This window comes from Suncus etruscus, chromosome X (genome assembly GCF_024139225.1).
Source record: "Suncus etruscus isolate mSunEtr1 chromosome X, mSunEtr1.pri.cur, whole genome shotgun sequence".
Taxonomy (NCBI): Eukaryota; Metazoa; Chordata; class Mammalia; order Eulipotyphla; family Soricidae; genus Suncus; species Suncus etruscus.
The window spans coordinates 44,041,675-44,063,318 of record NC_064868.1 but is presented as its reverse complement, the minus strand read 5'-3'; the positions used below and the strand labels follow the sequence as shown (position 1 = coordinate 44,063,318).

At 37.0% G+C, this 21,644-nt stretch overlaps 1 protein-coding gene across 2 annotated transcripts in view; it reads right to left on the bottom strand.

Moving 5' to 3' along the window:
- USP9X (ubiquitin specific peptidase 9 X-linked) overlaps positions 1-21,644 on the bottom strand; it is an 85,989-nt gene that overhangs the window by 41,468 nt on the left and 22,877 nt on the right. Inside the window, exons 12-19 of one of the 2 annotated variants that reach the window (XM_049767133.1) lie at positions 20,447-20,583; positions 17,936-18,084; positions 7,134-7,221; positions 5,662-6,004; positions 4,100-4,195; positions 3,125-3,336; positions 1,269-1,509; positions 811-960 (exon numbers count right to left, since the gene is read on the bottom strand). In XM_049767133.1, coding sequence (XP_049623090.1) covers positions 811-960; positions 1,269-1,509; positions 3,125-3,336; positions 4,100-4,195; positions 5,662-6,004; positions 7,134-7,221; positions 17,936-18,084; positions 20,447-20,583 — 1,416 coding nt within the window. The remainder of the gene's footprint in view (positions 1-810; positions 961-1,268; positions 1,510-3,124; positions 3,337-4,099; positions 4,196-5,661; positions 6,005-7,133; positions 7,222-17,935; positions 18,085-20,446; positions 20,584-21,644) is intronic. The other variant, XM_049767134.1, reaches the window with a different exon arrangement.

Sequence of the window (21,644 nt, the reverse complement as noted above, 5' to 3'; positions counted from 1 at the left end):
GGTGTGGCCCAAAAACCAAAAACCAAAAAAAAAAAAAAAAAGAGGAAGGATGAGGAATGGAGAAAACTGGTGACAACAGTAGAGGAATTTGACACTGTTGATGGATTGGTGCTAGAATACGGTATGCATGAAACAACTATGAAATCACAGTGCTTCAATAAAAAGTTACATAATACAATTCTTGTGGGGATACATGGAAAGACAAGGGAGGAATGTCTGTTTCTTTAGATAAAAGAAGGTACTAACAATCTGAAAAAAAAAATCAGACATTTTCCAAGAGACAAGAGTTCTGAAGAAAGGATTCATTTTTTTGTGGTACAAACTTTAGCACCACTTTTTCTTTTCTTTTTTTTTTTGTTTTTGGGTCACACCCGGCGGTGCTCAGGGGTTACTCCTGGCAGGCATGGGGGGCCATATGGGACACCGGGATTCGAACTGTCCTGCGTCGGCTGCTTGCAAGGCAAACGCTGCTGTGCCATCTCTCTGGCCCCTAGCACCACTTTTCTAAACATATATTCAAGTTATAACAGTGTGTAATAAACTATTCTTACATAAACATATTATTCCAAAAAGTGGGCCACACTGATCCTCACTTTCTAGTCCAGAGCAGGTTAACAGCCTTGAGGAACAGTTTGAGGACTAATATCTGTTTAAGACATAGATTTTAAAGGTGCTAAGTAACTTTTTATGAAATATAGCTAAATTGCCTCATTAAATTGTAGATGTTTTAAGGGGAAAAATAAACAAAAGAAAAACATCCACAAAAACATAAACTATTCTGCATTCCAACAATCTAGAACAATTACTTACCACACCAGGCAAACAGCTTTCCACTTCTGGATTGGGACCATCACTGTAATGATTACCATGGTTTCCAGGAGATCCAGTTGAGGAATCAGAAGAACTATCAGGGCTTGAAGGCATATTGGAACTTATTTGTGTAAGTTTGGCTGTAATTAGCTAAAAAGGATATATTGTGTTATTATCAATCAAAAGTATGAAAAAACAACACAAGTAATAAATACAAAAATTTAGAAGCATAAAACCTATTCATAGTAACAATTACAAATTATCTAACAATTTTGTTTGTGAACCATTTTGTGGTCGTCATGTAATGAGTAATGGATCAGTAAAACAAATAACAAAATATTATGTAGTAGTACATAAATATAATAGAGCCTTATATAACTAACAGATGCTCAATTAACTTAATTATATTGACTGAAATGCTGCCCTCTTATCTCTTGAAATTTTAAAATCATACTCACCGATTTATCTTTTAAGTTTAACTGTCCAATCAACTTTCTGTCATCTGCAGGATCTATCAGTTCACCACCCACAAAAAGTTCAATTTTTGTATGTGCTACATTGGCTTTAATACGATTGAGAATACATCTTCGTACTGAACCAATTGTATCATTGGTATGAGACCACACATCCAAGTCATCAACCTGCCTGCCTTGGTTTGGAAATCTAACTATAAAAGAGAGGTGTTTACCACGAAAAGCTCTGGGGGGAGAGAAAAGAAAAGGAAAATATTCAGCAATCTTTCTAATCATATTGCAAGGAAAATAAAGCTACGCATATGCATTAGAATTAAAGTCTTATTCCTTAAGCTATGTTATCTTTTGCAGCTTAAAGTATCTAATTATAAGAAATCAAGAAGAGTACACATATTTAATGCTATGAAAGGTTCAAGAGATCTTTAGCTTTGTTGGCAAGATCATCATTACACTGAATCACAACAGAGACTATCTTTAAATCTAGAAAGTAGTAAACTTTAGCTTGAGTATCACCAAAAATATTAAGATACATTGTTTTCTAATCTAATCCAAATCAGTGGTCCTCAAACTATGGCCCGCGGGCCACATATTGTATTTTTTATGTTTTGTTTCTTCATTGCAAAATAAGATATATGCAGTGTGCATAAGAATTCGTTCATAAGTTTCGTTTTTACTATAGTCAGACCCTCCAATGGTCTGAGGGACAGTGAACTGGCCCCCTGTTTAAAAAGTTTGAGAACCCCTGCTCCAAATGGTACCTTCCAGCAGGTAAGACAATAAAGTTCAAGGAGGGGCTGGAGCAATAGTAGAATGGATGCGGTGTTTGCCTTGCATGTGACAACCCGGGTTCAATTCCAGCATTTCATATAATCCCCCAAGCTAGGAGTAATTCTGAGAGCAGAGCCAGGAATAAGCCCTGAGCACTGCTGTTTGCACCCTCCACCCAAAATGTTATGTTCAAGGAGAAGCTTTAAACCATTTTCAGGGCTAACCAAAATAATTCATTTAAAATAAAATATTGATGGCACTCATTCTATGAAATCCATTTTATTTTTTTAATTATCTGTAGCTATTTTACAGTTTAATGTATGGCAAAAAATAGCATGCCATCAAAAGCCACTTCAAGGGAAAACATTACTTTTGCATGATTTGATTTTATTTCTAATTTTAAAAATTATAACTAGTATGATGGGACCAGAGCAGTGGCACAGCGGTAAGGCGTCTGCCTTGCATGTGCTAGCCTAGGATTGACCGCAGTTTGATCCCTGGCATCCCATGTGGTCCCCCAAGCCAGGAGCAATTTCTGAGTACATAGTCAGGAATAACCTGAGAATCACCGGGTGTGCCCCCCCAAAAAAATTATAAATAGTATGAATATCATTTAACTGAATGGTGAAAACTTAAGAGAAATTTTAATCACTACTTAATGAAGTCACTTTGCTTTTGTTTTAAAGACCATCCCCAGTGGTGTTCAGGTGTCACTGCCAATGGGAACCACTATGCTACTTTGGGGGTTGGGTCACACAAGCTGTGTTGGTGGGAAATATATGGTACGAGACCTAACTATGGTCTGCCCATGCAAGCAAGTGCCTTAATCCTTGTTCCAGCTCTCTGAACCTATTCTATTATTTTCAAAATTTAGTTTAAATAAATAATGGCACCAAAATATCCTTTGGTAATAAACTGACCACACCAAAAAATCAAAAGAAAGTAATTTACTGAGAAAAAACTCTATCCCCTATAGAATAGAAATAATGAAATAGTACAGCTTTCCCACTGTACTAACTTAAAAAGACTAGAAAATACTAAGTTATACATTAGTACATCAGTTATTCACAAACCTTGACATAGGTAGAATTGTTCTTTCCTCATGGTAATCACTATCACATTCATTTATATATTCCCTTAGAACAGTTAATACTCGAACCATGCGAACAGCTTCTTGTCTTGCACAATTAATACTGTCTTTGTCACCATCCAAAACACAAAGTGTGTCATAAGAGGCTTTCAAACGATCAAAGCAAGACTGAATGAAATCTTCATGGATCGCCACCTGCATGAAATAGGTCAAATAAAGATAGTCAAGTTGCTATAGAATGTAAAATACATATATCACGTTCTATAAATATACACATATGCACCTGTATATAAAATATAAATCCATGTGAGAAACATAGTGCAGTGGGTAAACCATTTGATTTGCCTTGCATGTGGCTGACTGGGGTTCCCAGTCAATCCCAGGCATCCCACATGGAATGCTTATAGAAATAAGCACCACAAGGACTGGTTGAAACCAAAACAAAAAATGGCAACAACCAATTTAAAAGGCTGTTCTAAACCATGAGTGACTAAAGTTTATAAAACGTTTAATGTTGTCAAAGGAGACTACACTTATATAATTCACAGGTATAAATTAGATACTAAAAATGAACTTAAGAAACTGGCTTGTCATTATTTCGTTGGAAACGAACTCAAATCATTTCAACTAATTATGAAGTTTACAAACAGCAGCCTCACACAGAGAAATATAGACTACTATGTTTATTTTAAAGTTAAAATTTCTAGTTAGGGGCCGGAGTGATACTGAACAGGGCATATTATATGTCTTGCTAAGGGCCAATCTGGGTTTGTTCTTGGGAACCCCACATGATGCTAAGCATGGCTAGGAGTGAGCCCTGAGTACAAAGCCAGGAACAAGCCATAGCACTGCTGGGTGTGGCCTAAAAACAAAAAAAAATATTTATAAAGAAAAAATTCTATTAGTTCCTCAAACAGAATTCTGATTTCTGGGGTTTGTAATGCCCATCAATCTTTACCTGATTGACCTGCAGCCTTGGACCAAGATTTGTATATATTTCTTTGAGTAGATCTATAGCTCTGCAGGCAATATCATCATTACTCTGAATCACAACCTAGATTCAAAAAGATTCATGTCATTATTTTAAAATATTTTCCAGTAGAACTTAAATTCAAACATATTCTCATAATTTTAATACAATATTCCTAATTTAAGGACACATTGATTTTGCTTATGAAGTAATTAAATAAAAATGTGAAAAAAGACAAAAAAGGTAAAACTCTACTTATTTTTTTAAGGAGAGCCGCACCTCCTTTGACCCGTCTCCTCCCCAGCCCAGGAGAAAAACTCTACTTTCTTAAAGATTTTCAGACTGTAAGTCACTTTATTCTAAAACTAAATGCTTTCAGGGATCAGAGCAACAGTACAGTGGGTAAGGTACTCGCTTTGCATGCTGCTGACCTGGGTTGGATATCTAGAATTCTATATGATGCCTTGAGCACTACCAGGAGGAGTGAACCCTGAGTGTGGCTCAAATAAAGCTTTTACCAGTAATTTTTGATCCTGTAATTCAATATCTTTGAAACAAGTTCTGAGATATGAAAAGAGACATTCTAAAAGAAATAAAAATCACAAAATAAAGTTTGGCAAAAATGTCTACACAACTCATGCCATTTCTTCTACAGCTCTTATCCCTCATTTGTTTCTATCACTAGTTTATACTATGTGCAAAACTCTAGGGCTTTAAGGAAACTTTAGTTAAGAGTTTTGTCATTTGGGGCGGAAGCAATAGCACAGCTGTAGGGCATTGCCTTGCATGCAGCCAACCCAGGACAGTCCTGGTTCCATCCCCTGCATCCCATACGGTCCCTTAGCAAAGAGCGACTTCTGAGTGCATAGCCAGGAGTAACGTCCACATCTATTGTCAATTTGATCAACTAAAAATAACGGAATACCATAAAGGTAGAAAACATAGCTTCAAATAGAGGACATTTTGGGTCTGGAATTATAGTACAGCAGGTAGAGCCTTGCTTGTGGCTAATCCATGTTTGATCTCTGGAATCCCATAGGTCTTCCAAACACTGCCAGGAGTAATTCCTGAAAGCAGAGTTAGAAGTAACCCCTGAGCATCACTGGGTATGGACTGAAAACCAAAAACGTTATGTATGACAATGGACTTACTCCTGGCTTTGCACTCAGGGATACTCCTAATGGTGGTGCCTAGGATTAAACCCAGGTAGAACATGTGCAAGGCATGGCCCTCTCTTATTTCAGTATTATTTAAATAATCCAAAATTAATACTGAAGGGGAAGAAATAAATATATGTAATAAAGTAAGAGAGAGAGAGAGAGCAATCACAGACGTGGGGAGGCATTGAAGATCTTTATGGTTAGTGTATTTCCAAACACAATGATAGCAGAGTTTTTAAACCAGGACACAAACAAGGAATTCAATGAAGGGGGTTTATGGAGAAAAAAAAGTCTCAGTGACTTAAGACAAAGATGGACAACCATCAAAGCAGTCTCCAACACTTTAAAGGCAGTATTATGACCAAATAAGTTTATGAAGTTTCTACGTACCCTCCAAAGGTAGTCTAAACCTATTAATTCCAAATCATCCATCATATATGCTCTCCGTTTTGCTACGAGTTTTCCTTCTCGACAATTTACAGCTTTGAAGAATCGCTCAAAACATTTCATTCCATTTTCAGTTAGGAGGGAAGGATCAAGCTGAAGAACATTACTTTCAAAGAAGTCCTTATTAATATCAGGATCCAAATCTGGCTCATCCCCCATCAATTTTGAATACCACTTAAAACAGGCCTCCCGGTCACAAAGGTAAACTGCATTTTCTGCTAAGCATTTCCATATTTGTTTTGCCTGAGGAGCACATAGCCATAGTTGGCCATCCTTCAATAAAAATCTTGGAAAAATAAAAAAGATCAGCAATTAGATATATGTAAACACAAATAAGCACACACAATCCATATTGACAATTAAAGTTTCACAGATAGCCAGTTTACTGAGGTAAAATTGCTAAACTTTTTAATACTTTATCAGAATCTAATAGGTCATTATTAGATCATATCAGGCCACATTAAACAGATAAACCTAAAAGTGATGGTCTTTAGGACAGTTTTAGTTTTGTGGTTCTTTTTTTTTTGGTTTTTTTTGGGCCACACCCGGTGACGCTCAGGGGTTACTCCTGGCTATGCGCTCAGAAGTCGCTCCTGGCTTGGGGGACCATATGGGACGCCAGGGGATCGAACCGCGGTCCGTCCTAGGCTAGCGCAAGTAAGGCAGGCACCTTACCTCCAGCGCCACCGCCCGGCCCTAGTTTTGTGGTTCTTATAAAATAACAAAGGCAAATCCCATCTCTTCCTTTAGGCAAATTTCAATTTCTTTTAGCATTCATCTAACCACTATAGCTATCACATTTATAAATGACAGTAACTCGATGTTTTAACACCAATTTTTAAGTAACACCGGTGGGTCCAGGATCAAATAATGTATAATTACTTCATGTCAGTATGTTTCCTGTATATTTCCAAGTCCTTTAGAGGATTTCAAGCAGCTAGTCATACAAAATGGAGGTCCAGTATGGCAAAAATATTCATTTTCGGGGCCGGGCGGTGGCGCTGGAGGTAAGGTGCCTGCCTTGCCTGCGCTAGCCTAGGACGGACCGCGGTTCGATCCCCCGGCGTCCCATATGGTCCCCTAAGAAGCCAGGAGCAACTGCTGAGCGCATAGCCAGGAGTAACCCCTGAGCGTCACAGGGTGTGGCCCAAAAACCAAAAAAAAAAAATATTCATTTTCAAAGTCTTAATTTTAAAAGGCTCCAGCAAAAGTTGTTTTTGGGACACACACCTAATGGTTGTCAGGGCAAACCCTGACTTTGCTTGATTGTCTGTATGTAAAGTAAGCAGGCCCCAAGCAGCAGAAAGAAAAATTCCACTTGGGAGTTTAAAAAGTTGGAAAGGAGATGCCACTTAATGCAGAGCATGCAACTATGTTACATGTGAAATAAAACAACACTAATTTTTAAAACAAACCTAAGGAAGTTAAGTCGTTCTTGGACTTCTTGAACATGACTGTATCTACTTCCCAGCCTCACAGTTTGTGGATCATAAACTTCCTGGTCTGAAAATTAACAAAAAAAACCCATGCATTATAAACATGAATACTCATATCCACTGATTTAAATCAAATGGTCCATAAACTCTTATCATTGAAATGCTAATTACTGGTAGTTTCGACTTAAATTTTCCCAAGAGAAATATTCCTTTCATATAAAATCATGTTAAATATTCTATCAAAATGCACTCCTGTTGTAGAACTATTTTTTGGTTATGATTATATAGCTAATTTCAGCAAGAGGTAAGATGTTTCCCTGTATTCATTATACACCCATAAATTAATCTCAAAGACATTCAAGAAACTCATCATAGCTATAGGATTACTAAATTGGTTTTACTTTCATTACAGCATATGTTTGATAGTCTATGTGTTTCTGTGCTAGTGCTAAGAACTCTAGTTGTATAAGACTCTTGAAAAAAAAGATGAGTGAGTGAAGCCTTCAAAAACCATTTATTTTCTCTGAACAAAATATTGACATGTAATGATGGAAACATCAGATCATGGTTACACTGTCAATGGAACTTCAAATAACCTACTAAACTTATACAAATAGAACTATTATTGGATAGTAGGAATAACCTCTATGCATTATGATTAGCTGCTTTTGACTTCAATGTATGTCCATTTACTAAAGTCCTAAACAAATTGTCTACTTCAATGGTTTCAACTGTCAGTCCATGGCTGGTATAAAAGTTAAAAAGGTTTTATCAGGACATAGGATTTAACTGATTAAATTAACAACTTAAAACAGTTTTTTTCTCAATAAGATTCTATTATGGGGCTGGAGCAGTGGCGCAAGCGGTAAGGTGTCTGCCTTGCCCGCACTAGCCTAGGACAGACCATGGTTCGATCCCCTGGTGTCCCATATGGTTCCTCAAGCCAGGAGTGACCCCTGAGCATCACTGGGTGTGACCCCTCCCCCCAAAATAAAGATTCTATTGTGTATAAATTTTCTTTTCTCTATACTTCATTAGGCTTGAATATAAGTGAATCAAACAATGAATTAAAAGCTATTTTAGCAAGGTGTGCAAAGCTTTATTTGGTAAGGTCTTGAGAAAAAATGACTAGTAATTCAAATTCACAAGTTTTAAATTTAGAATTCCCTTATAATCCTTAAGATTCTTTTTTGTGTCCAGTATGATGTTTTCCGTTATCCCTAAATACTTAAATGTTTATTTCCAAATAACAAGGACAGTCTGTTACCTATCATAATAATTAAAGAAGTTAACACTGAGACTGGAGATGCAGCTCATGTGGTAAAAGTTTTGTCTGGCACTGTATGGTCCCCTATGAACTGCTGAGTGTGACTCCACCATTAAAATACAAAATATAAAACACTGATGCAAACTGTAGCCTAAGTCAGTTTCTCAACAGCAAACATAATGTAAGACCTGGAATATGAATAATTCCTTGTTGTAAAGAAGTACTCTTAGTATCAAAGGCACCATCCCAGGCTTCTACCTACTAGATTCTTGTAAAATATTTTAAAAAATTCACTCTCCTTCCCAAGATAGCCAAAATTATCCCAAGTTTTTACAATGTCCACTTATGCTTCCTTTTCTCCAAATCCAAGGTTAAATATGCAAAGCATTTTAGTTGTCATACCTTTTTATTCTTCTTTAAACAGGAGAATTCATCATCCTTTGTGTTTCTTGACCTTCTAGAGAACTATGAGCCAATTTTGTGATTATATGTTGTTCAATTTGGGCTTCTCTGATGCTTCCTCATGATTCAAGCTAGGCATTTTGTCAATGAATACCACAGAAGTGACCCAATGTCCTCCCCATCAGTGTATCATCAAGAGGAACATATCACTTTCTGTAAGTACCATAATGGTAACTTGAACCACGTGGTTAAGGTAGTATCCACCATGTTTCTCCACTGCAAGGTCACTATTTTTTTCCTCTTCACAATTAATGGGAAGATAATGAGACTATGTAAACATACTGTTACCAAACTTCAACCCCAGGCGTTAGCATACCCCTTTTTATAAATTTAGGTGTAAACATTTTAACAAGAAATGGGACCCTGAAGAGAGAACAGAACAGAGACCTTTGCATTTATTCAATGAAAGTCAAACAATAATTCAGAAAAGTCAAAAAGATCCCTCTGTGCTAAAAAAGAAATGTAGAGACCTACACACAAGCTTCTAGAGAAATCTTTTTGAGCTGTTAAAATATAAGATGGCCCATGTTTTTCTTTTTATGAACATTCAGTTCCAAGCGAATTTATATTGGGATAGGGATGAGCAAGAGACAAAACTACAGCCATTGGCACTTGGGGGACAATGTGCTGGAAGGGATCTAACTCAGAGCTCCCATGTGCACAGCATACACTCTAAAGTCCCAAAAATAATGCCACAGCATGGATGCTTAAAAAAAATCTACTATCAAGCTTGAAGGTAATCCACAAATAACAGCAAGAGAAACTATTAATAAAAATGTCTACAGAAGAATCACATCTAAAGCTAACTACTTTTGTCATGTCTGTATAGTTATTTCAGAACTTATGACAGATTTTATATCATTTATTTATCTTTGAGAACAGCATCTCTTAGGATCGTCTGTCCATTTCTTAATGGGCTATCTTCTAATTATTAAATAAGGAGAATATTTAATATTCTGGATAAAAGTCCTAATTATGTACATGGCATAAAAATTTCTTTCATCCATGGGACTGGAGAGATAGCACAGCGGTGTTTGCCTTGCAAGCAGCAGACCCAGAACTTAATTATGGTTGGCTCGAATCCCGGCATCCCATATGGTCCCCCGTGCCTGCCAGGAGCTATTTCTGAGCAGATAGCCAGGAGTAACCCCTGAGCACTGCCGGGTGTGGCCTCCAAACCAAATATATATATATATATATATATATATACACACATATATATATGTATATCTATATATAGATATACATATATATTTCTTTCACTCAATATTAGAATGTCATTTTACTGTACTGATAGTACATTTGTACAGTTGCATTTTTAAAGTTTAGATGCAGTTATACCTTTTTTGCTCCTAGCAAGTTTTTTTTTTTTTTTTGGGCCACACCCGGCGGTGCTCAGGGGTTACTCCTGGCTGTCTGCTCAGAAATAGCGCCTGGCAGGCACGGGGGACCATATGGGACACTGGGATTCGAACCAACCACCTTTGGTCCTGGATCGGCTGCTTGCAAGGCAAATACCGCTGTGCTATCTCTCCGGGCCCGCAAGTTTATTTTTTAACCCAAGACCTCATGGTGGGAGAAGAGGGACCCAAACAACGGGTATTTTCCTGAGAACTTTAATATTTATAATCTAACTCATGTTCATCTAATTTTAAGGTAAAAATCCTACTGTACTTTTTTATATACAGACATCTGTCAAAGCAATATTTATGAGACTATTTCTTATAAAATATTCTTTTTTTTTTTTGGTTTTTGGGCCACACCCTGTGACGCTCAGGGGTTACTCCTGGCTATGCGCTCAGAAGTTGCTCCTGGCTTCTTGGGGGACCATATGGGACGCCGGGGGATCGAACCGCGGTCCGTCCTAGGCTAGCGCAGGCAAGGCAGGCACCTTACCTCCAGCGCCACCGCCTGGCCCCTATAAAATATTCTTGATATTAGCATATTATTTATCATCTTTTAAATCATATTGCAAATTAAAAGGTCTTAACTGCATGTCCAATTGTACACGCCAACTATATAGAATGTTTCTAGATAAATTCTACAATATTGGGGGGCATACTCAGCAGTGCTCAGAAATTACTCCTGGCAGGCTCAGGGAATCATTTGGAATGCTGGACATTGAACCGAGGTGGGCCAATTGCAAGACAAACACCCTCCCTGCTGTGCTATCACTCTGGCCTTTCTGCATGCAAATTTCTATAATCTCACTCAATTTATTTTAATACATTTTCATAAATTCTTCAGTTTTTTGGTATACAAGATGGTGTTATATCTATAATCAAATAGTGTTTTATTTCAACATATTTTTCTTGCCGAGTTGTATTAGTTTAGAATTTTCAGCAGAGTATCTAATCAAAGTTATCAGCGTTGAAACTTCTCGTTTCATTTTTGACTCTAAGGAGAAAATCCATCTGTAAATCAAGTAATCAGTTGAAGATTTTTAAAATTTCCTTTATCAGGATGAGTGTTGATTCAAACTGTGCTTCTTGATGAACCATGTGGTGCGAGGTAGGCTTAAACCCAGGGCTCACAAATTCAAGTCAAGTGCTCTACCATTTTACATTTACATTGTTTTATAATGTAAACATTTCAAATGCTTCTTCTATGTCTATTATAAGATGGAATTTTGGGTACAGTGGGTAAAACACTTACTTGCAAGAGACAGAAAATACCATATGGTCTCCCTAAGCCCTACCAGAAGTGATACCCAAGCCCTGAGCACCAATAAGCAGAATGGAATTCAATAAATATGACCCACTGCAATTACTTTTCAGTACCAAATGCTGTATTCCTGGGACATATTCCATTTGATCAGGATGCAAATCACTTTTAATATATTGTTAAATTTGGTTTGCTTACTTTTTGTTATGGCTTTCCCCCCACTTTCTGTTTGAAGATTTTTAGTCTATATTCAAGTGATATCAATCTAAGTTCTTTCTGATGTCTTTTATTCTGGTGTCAAGGCAATAAAAACTAGTTTCTATAATAGGTATTTAGATTTTTCCCCTGATGAACTGGTGAACATTGGTGTTTTCTCTAATATTTGATAAGACCCAGCCCACCCCCAAAACATCATCACATAGTTCTGAGGTCATGTCTTAGTCATGTCATGCCATGTCTTACAACTCAATCTTTTTTTTTTTTTTTTGGTAGTTTTTGGGTCACACCCGGCAGTGCTCAGGGGTTACTCCTGGCTTCATGCTCAGAAATTGCTCCTGGCAGGCACGGGGGACCATATGGGACGCTGGGATTCGAACCAATGACCTCCTGCATGAAAGGCAAACGCCTTACCTCCATGCTATCTCTCCAGCCCCTTACAACTCAATCTTATTACAGATCTATTATGAATTTCACTTCTACTTTTATTAATCTGGTAAATTACATCCTCAACATTTTCCACTTTTAAAAAGATGATAGTGAAGCGCTCACATTTTCATAACTGAGTCATTTCTGGAATAAGCCTAAATAAAGGGTTTCCACATTTTGCTGTACTTTTTTCTTTTCAAAAGAATCAACTTGGTTTTATTAATTTCCTCTATCTTTAAATTTCATTTATTTTTAATATACTTATTCCTTTCTTTGGTTTAGTAGCTCCTGAAGATTAAAGGTTATTGATTCTTGCTGTCTTCCTTAATGTTTAGATGCTATTTCCTGAAGCACTGGTTTAGCAACATTAAAATTGTGCCATATTCATTTTAAAAAAAAATCTCAGGCATTCCCTTATTAATTCTACGACAGTGGCTATGAGTGTATCATTAATTCTTTCTTGCAAAATTATTCTTTTTTTTTTTTTTTTTTGGTTTGTTTTTGGGCCATTCCTGGTAAGGCGCTCAGAAATCGCTCCTGGCTTTGGGGACCATATGAGATGCTGGGGGATGGAACTGCAGTCCATCCTGGGTCAGCTGCGTGCAAGGCAAACGCCTGACTGCTGTGCCACGGCTGTGGCCCAGAAATTGTTTTATTCTTCTTCTGTTTTTTTGGTTTTGGGGCCATACCCAGTGACGCTCAGGGGTTACTCCTGGCTATGCGCTCAGAAATCGCCTCTGGCTTGGGGGACCATATGAGATGTCGGGGGTGGGGGAATCGAACCAAAGTCCATCCTAGATCAGTCGCTTGCAAGGCAAACTCCCTACCGCTCCGGCACTGCTCTGGCCCTAGAAATTGTTTTATTTCTAATGCATCTGTGGGAAAAACCTATTTAAGATTTGAATGCTCTTTTTTTTTTTTTTTTTTTTTTTGGTTTTTGGGCCACTCCCGGCAATGCTCAGGGGTTACTCCTGGCTGTCTGCTCAGAAATAGCTCCTGGCAGGCACGGGGGACCATATGGGACACCGGGATTCGAACCAACCACCTTTGGTCCTGGATCGGCTGTTTGCAAGGCAAACGCCGCTCTGCTATCTCTCCAGGCCCGATTTGAATGCTCTTAAATGAGATTTACTTAAGATTTCTAGAAAAAAATTCCAAGTATACATAAGAATTTGCACTACTATTGTGGGGTAGAATTTTCTAGCAATGTTAATAATGTATGCATTTTATCATTTAAGTCTTCCATTTACTTCTATTATAGTTTTGAATTGTCTGGTGCAACTTACTTTCAGCCTGATATTAATTCCTTTAGTATAACTATTAATAAAGTTTATGCCATGCTTACCTAATAATTTATTAATTTTGTCTTTATTATGATATCCTTTAGCTAACATATTTTTTTTGTTACCCAGTAACACTCAGGGGTAGTACTCAGGGGTACTCCTGGCTATTCGCTCAGTAATTGCTCCTGGCGTGGGGACCATATGAGACGCTGGGGATTGAACCAAGGTCCGTCCTGGGTCACCTGCATTAAAGACAAAAGCCATACCACTGCGCTATCACTCCGGCCCCATAGTTAACATAAACTTTTTAAGATTCAAAGCCATTCTCTCTCCTTGTACTTCACACAAGTTGTTCTACTTTGTCCTGGCATCTAATTTTCAGATACACCAGTTGATTTAACTGAGGTTTCTAGCACAAGTCTAAGTATATTTTTTCTTTTTCTTTTTGGGCCATGTCTGGCTATGCTCAGGAATTACTCTGGGCTTTGTGCACATATCATACTGAGTGCCATCGTTCAAATGCAGTAGGCCACATGCAAGGCAACTCTAACCATGGCACGATGGCTCCAGCCCCATTGCTAGATTCCCTTTTGGCTGTTAGGTATCTAATTTCAATTCTCTGTATTATATCTACTTGAATTTCTTTGAATGTCCAGTATGTATAGGTTAATGCCTTACCAAATTTGAAAAATCTTCAGTAATTCTTTATTTTCTTTCCAATTTCCTAATATTGCTTCCATTATATGTACAAAGGTACTTTTAGAAGAGTATACATTTCTCAAAGGTTCTAATATTTTTTCATAACTAGTTAAGTTTCCTGTGTTCTTTATTAAATGCATCATGTTTGCTATGTAATATTACACCCCAGTATAGCAATTAAGAGATAGAATATGTAGTAACTCAAATGCTAGAGATTCTAGCTGTTCTTTACAAGATTTTGTATACCTGTTTTCACTGTTCAGTCTCCTTAGTTCTATTCCCAGAAACCTGAAATTACTGATTACATGATACTTGAATACAATGGTCTACTTACTTTATGAAATAAGATGTTAAATCTTTATCTCGTACTCTACCTCAGTACCAAAATAACTCCAGAGCCAGAAAATTGGTAAAATGGTTCCTCAGCCTTTTTCATATCAAAGAACCAATAGAAACTTAGAAATACTACATGTTTGCTGTGTAAGAAAAAGCCAGAGATACCGAACACTTGTATTTTAAGAGTATTGTTCACTAACGATACTTATTAGGTAAATTTAATTTTGAAAACTGTTTCTATAAAGCTGTCAATAATAGATATGAGAATGGAAAGAGTTAATTATAAATGGCAATTGTTAGAAAAGGTACCTCCAACTGTATCTAAAAGCCAGGAAAACTGCAAATAAAACATTTATTAAGTGTTCAAGTTGATACAATGACATCTCCCCCATAAACTAGCACTAGAGTGAAAACAGAAAGCCAATTTCATACATTGAAAGACTGATTTGTTAAGGTCAGTATTTGCCAAGAACAAGTACTATGAATAATACACAGAAATACTTTTAATTTATACACTAATTTATAGAGAACAATTTATAAATACATTAATTTATGAATACAGAGAATATAAGAAAGTATTAGCTAACTGAATTTTGTTTGTTTTGGGGCCATACCTGGCAGTGCTAAGGGGTTACTCCTGGCTCTGTGCTCAGAACTCGCTCCTAGCAGGTCAGGGGACGTATGGGATGCCAGGGATGAAACCCGAGTCTGTCCTGGGACAGCCACGTGCAAGACAAATGCCCTATCGCTGTGCTATTACTCCAGCCCCTATCACCAGCATTTATTTTTTTTTAAATGAAAGTTACTCAGAAGGATGTGAGAGATGTTAAGAGAATACCCCAGAGTGGAAAACTCAAGCAAAGACAGAGACTTGCCAGCAAGATGCATGATCAAGGGAAATCATGGATTTGGAGAGCAAATAGCTGACTGTACTACTTATTTGTCCCCAAAGTAAAATGCTAGGAAAGAAGAAATATGGACAGAACAATATATTTAACACTGGTTAATATTTATTAGCAACTGAGCATATCAGCAGGCTATGGAAGCCTGTTATCTTGCTTCATGCCCTCCTCAAACTTTTTAAACAGGGGGCCAGTTCACTGTCCCTCAGACCATTGGAGGGTCTGACTACAGTAAAAACAAAACTTATGAATGAATTCTTATGCACACTGCATATATCTTATTTTGCAATGAAGAAACATAACAGATACAAATACAATATGTGGCCCGCGGGCCATAGTTTGAGGACCACTGCCCTAAACCTAGGAGAATCCCTACCAACACTTATTACAGAAGTAAAACATGTTTTTGGGTCACACCCAGTGGTGCTCAGGATAGAACTTAAGGAGGGTGCATCCAAAGCAAGCAACAACCTAGCTACTATGTTATCACTTCAGCACCCTGTATAATTTTAATGGGAAAACTTTTACTTACCTGGAAGTCTCTATAACTATTAGTATTAATCATAATAGTATTATAGCAAAGGAGGAAGAACTACCAAAGTTTGAGAAACCGATGGCCAATGAATTCAGGGGAACATTATTAATAGCAACATATACAATGAGAACATAACTATGTGCTAGGAATTGTTTAGCATAAATAACCCGTCCAATGTCATACAGCTACGATGTATGGGTAATGTTTAAAATCTAGATAATTTGAATATAGAGATTTCAATGTTTTACTTTATGGCAACAGAAGCAACATTAAGAAAGGGAAAGTGAAAATGAAAATATTCTTGTGATCACACAGTTGAAATAAGCTAACAATTACTGCCTTAAATAGAATCTATCTTGATAGCAAGACTCCTAACTTCAGACTAAATACTAAATAAAATGCCTATTTGCAGCGAATTAATAAAACATTAGCATTGAATAGCATGTGCTTTATACAGACTCTTTTTAGGGGAAGGCCTATACTGGCATCTTTGCTCTGAATCAGCATGAGGTGAGATCACAACAAAACATCCAAGTTTTGTTAAACTGAGCCCAAATGCTTGACAGTGCTAGATGTACTACAAATAAACCGTGTCTCCCAGATTTTAGTTGCTTTTTATACAGAATATGGTTGCATATCTATTATCCTGTTATATCATGCTGCTTTAGAAAGGAACACATGCTTCAAATATTAGAAGATCATTTCTACCTATCTCTCAGCTGGCAAGTGCTTTGATTGAGTGTTTTTCCTAGGCTCTGAAGATCTACTTAAATTTTCAATTACACGTATTTGATTTTTACATGGAAAGTATGTAAAAGTGTTCATTATTTTAAGTACTTTGAGATTTTATTCAGCAATTCCATGTCCACTCTTCATTTCATATACTGACTATAAGAAATATTGTCATTTTAATATGTACTACAGACTTGTAGATTCTATTACAGCATATTAAATGAGTGGTACAGTCAGTAAACCATTATGTTCATACCTATCGCTAACAGTGGTAATACAAAGCTTTCTGTCAGTGGCTCTGGGAATAAACCTATTGGGTAGATAAGATTATAAATTTGGTCTAAGACAGAAGTATGAATTAAGAACCCATCTATACCTTAATATACACTAAGACACAACTATCAGAAGGCAAAAGGTATTTAACAGAGCTTCACATATGGCAGGTTAATTAAAAGCTAGCTGGTGAAACTACAAAAAATTTTACCCTAAGAAATTTAAACAATTTCACACAAACACACACACAAAAATAAATAAATACGGGGCCGGAGAGATAGCATTGTGGTGTTTGCCTTGCAGGCAGCGGATCCAGGACCTAAGGTGGTTGGTTCGAATCCTGGCATCCCATATGATCCCCCGTGCCTGCCAGGAGCTATTTCTGAGCAGATAGCCAGGAGTAACCCCTGAGCACGCTGGGTGTGGCCCCAAAACTAAATAAATAAATAAATAAACGATTTCACACTTGGCATATTTACACTGATGTAAATATCTGGATTCTATTAGTCTTCTGAGTTATTTCATAAAGTATGAAGCATTTATAGAAAGGATTATGAAAAAACTAAAATATGGCTCCTAATTATCATGAAAAAGTTATAAAAGGCAGACTTAGACAAAGCAACCTGTCTTTAAAAGATGATGGCATTACTAAGAAAACCAAAGTTCAAAATTAGGCAGGTACATACCTAAGAAATTATCAATTGTAGAACAGGCAGGAAGGGTTCCAAGGCACGTGGAAAAAAAAGAAATCAATTTTAACAAAGGAGGAGGGGAAAATAAGCCCTTAGTGAGAACCTTAAAACGCTGGTCTGGAGAGTTTAAAGTGCATTCAAGTTGGGAGTGAAATGGAGAGTTTTAACAGGTTAAAAAATCTTGTATATTGCAAAATAAAACTTGTCTTATCTCTTATTTAATGCCCAAAAAAGTGCTGGTAGCGAAGTTGCTGTTATTTCCCCAAATTCATGTTAGCTAATAATACATACCTCTAGCATACAGTCTCATGCTTTCCATGTAAGTTGCAAGGTTTTCTGCTACTAAAGTAACTAGGGCATGATTGTGCTGAAGTTGATTGATTAAGTCATGGCGATAAAATACATGGGGACTTCGCTGAGTTTGACTGAAACGAGAAGAACTTAACAATATAATTAGGAAATTAAATTCTGTTATAATCAAAAGAGCTTAATTAATCTAAATTATTTACTATACACATTTCTTATTTACTTTAGTTTTGGGGCCACACCTGACAATGATCGAGTTACTCCTGTCTCTGCATTTAGAAACAAACCTGTACACTATATAATCTCTCTGGTTCCCTACGTTTACATTTTTAATGGTTTCTTTCATTACAGAATTAAACTTTAGGCCATTTATTTCACTTAGTGACAGTCTTATAAAACTTAAAGGATAATAATGCTTCAAAAATATCCTTCCTCACATATTTGTGGTTTTACTTTCCTGTGGTGGTGGTGGGGCTAAGGGTGTCACACTGTGTGGTGCTCAGGGCTTACTGATGGCTCTGTGCTAAATGGATGTGTTCAGAAGAGTGAGGGATAATACAGGAGTCAAGTCATATCAAAGGAAAGCGCCTTTAATTTCTGTACTATCCCTCGTCCTATAGCATAACTTTATATTTCTTTCTGCTCACTGATCTCACTCTGAATAATATACTTTGAGTGTAAAATAGTTACATAGCATTGATTACAGTAAACCACTAATGTTTTATTTCATAAGGCATATTGATTAATCTCTTACTATGCCTATTCAATTTTATCAAAGTATATATGGGAAAAATGATAGTATATAGAATTTGTTAAGATTACAAATATCCACAAGATATTTGGGGTTTTGGGCTAAACCCAGAGATGCTCAGGGGTCACTCCTGACCTGAAACTCAGCAATCACTCCTGGCAGTGCTCAGTGCAGCATATGAGATGCTGGGAATTAAACCTGCATTGGCTGTGTATACATACCTTATCTACCATACTATTTCTCCAGCTCCATTTCCAGAAAATGTTATTGAAAGTACATATATCCCCACAGATAAGGAAAGCCAATTTTAAGGCATTACCTCATATAAAAATAAAATAATATTTTTCAATTACATACCATGGCAGTATACTTCAGTATCTGATTTATCCTTTTGTTTTCTGAATACTAAGCAATCACTCCTTGACCATGTGTAAGGCAACTGCTCCACACACAGAACTATCTTCTGGTCCCAGTGTCTGATTTCTACTTATATATTCTACTAGCACCAAAGCATTTATTAAAGTCCAAATAATCACTTCCAGAATTGAAAAGTGAAAAATTCCCTTTAAGATTAGCACAATGAGGGGCTGGCACAAAGGTAGGGCGCTTGCCTTGCACATGGCTGACCTAGGACCATGGTTCGATCCCCTGGTGTCCCATACCCAGGAGCAATGTCTGAGCACATAGCCAAGAATAACCCCTGAGTGTCACTGGGTGTGGCCCAAAAACAAACAAACAAACAAAAAACATTAGCACAATGAGGGGCTGGAGCAAGCAGTAGGGCGTTTGCTTTGTAAGCGACTGACCCAGGATAGCCCACAGTTCAGTCCCTCCTTGTAATCCCCCAAGCCAGGGGTGATTTCTGAGCACATAACCAGAAGTAACCCAAGCGTCACAGGGTATGGCTCCCCCCCAAAAAAAAAACTAAAACTAAAGATTAGCATAATGATTAAGCTGTAGATTACATGGTAGAATTGAACCAAAGAAAAAATTATTTCCAATTATAATAGCCACCTTTGTTAAAAATTCCAGATTTAAAATGTATCCTTTCAGTACAGGGGAAATGGCTTTGAAGAAATGGAGTACCTGCTTTAAGTATGAGCCCAGGTTTCAATCCTGGGTTAATATATAATTTCACAGCACCACTAGGTATACCTTCCACAAACCCACAGTATTCCTGCAGTCTAAGATACTCTTTTTACAAAAGCATAAAGGTATGTAAAAACCTTTCCCACTACAAACAAAATCTTTCAAAGCAAATTTTCTTCCCGGGTACCTACAAAGAAAAAACTTTTAGTGATTTGTGATTTTATTTAGCGTATGTTCAAAGTACATTTTGGCCCTTTCCAACCTAATTTACCATCTTTATCAAGAGGTGAATATGCAATCTAGAAAACTTACTTTGTTCCAAACTAACCAATCTCACAGCATCTAGCCATCCTTCTCAAATTTTGCTTGTACTAATGGATATGCTATTTTTTTTAAACTTTGTTTATTGATTGATTAGTTTCTGGGCCACACCCAACAGAGCTTCAGGGGTCACTCCTGGCTCTGCACTCAGAAATCTCCCCTGGCAGGCTGGGGACCATATGGGATGCCGGGAATTGAACTGGGTCCCTCCCAGGTTGGTCACATGCAAGGCAAAAACCCTACCGCTGTGCTATCTCTCTGGCCCCAGATATGCTATTTCTTTACAACAAAATAATGAATGAAAATGTTTAAAAAAATCTCTACTAAGGCTTTACCTTAAATTCTGAGGTGCTTCACCAAACAAACTACAAATTTCTCTAATTTGTTTCAGTGCAGGAATAACCCATTTGTCATTTGTACGAAGTTCTTCAATGAAACGATCTATCCACTGGATCTTTTGTGTGTCACGATCCTGAAACAATTTCAAATTAGTATGAAAATAAAACTAGAAAACTTGGCATTATAGCATTTTTCTAATGATTTAAGTAAGACTCATTTGACACTACAAAACTTGAAAAAGTAAAATACTAAACGCATTTTATGAACTCATATAAACATGAGTATATGTTATGTTAGACAGAATTAAAGAATTTACTTTCAACCCATAATTTTTTAAAATTTGCATAAGAGAGCCACTAGAGAGATTGTATAGCATGTGCACTTGCCTTGCATATGGCTAAACTGGGTTAAATCATTGGCACCACATATGGTCCCCAGGCCTTCCAGGCACAATCCCCGAGTGCAGATGCAAAGTCAGCAGTAAACTAGAAGCACTGCTTGGTGTTGTCCAAAAAATAGTATTTAAAAATTATTATGTTTTGGTTTTAGGGCAGCAGTGCTCCTGGTTTTGTGCTCAGAAATCACTCCTGTCAGGCTCAGGGACCTTATGGGATGCCAGGTTTAAACCTGGGTCGGCTGTATGCAAGGCAAACACCCTATTTGCTATGCTATTGCTTCGGTCCCTAAAAAATTTTTTATCAAAGTTTTTTTTATTAAAGGTAAGCACTTAGCATTACTATGTTTTGAAAAGCTAAAAGGCATGCAAAAGTCAGTTAACAAGGAACCCAATTATTCTATATAGATTTATTTCAAAGCACAATGAAAAAGTGTATTTACCAAGAAAATAATGGCATGGCAACAAAGTATTAAAATATTCACCAAGAAAATGGTGAAGGGAAGCAGACACTCTGCTGAAGGGTTGTGTTGGAATGTTGTTTGTGTGAGTTTCTATCAATAATACTGTAAATCAAGGCTTAAAAAAACAAGTCACAGAAATCAAGGACATATTTACATATTCATAAGAAGAGAAAAATAGAAACAAATTCTATCAAGTAGTTAAAAATTAAGAAAGTAACTTCATAGGGATAGGGAGGTGACAGGATGAGCATATGTATTGCTAAAGTATTGCTCCGAGTGGTCTACAGGTATCCTAGCAGCCAATTCCAGAAAGGAAAATCCTGTAGTTAAGTCATC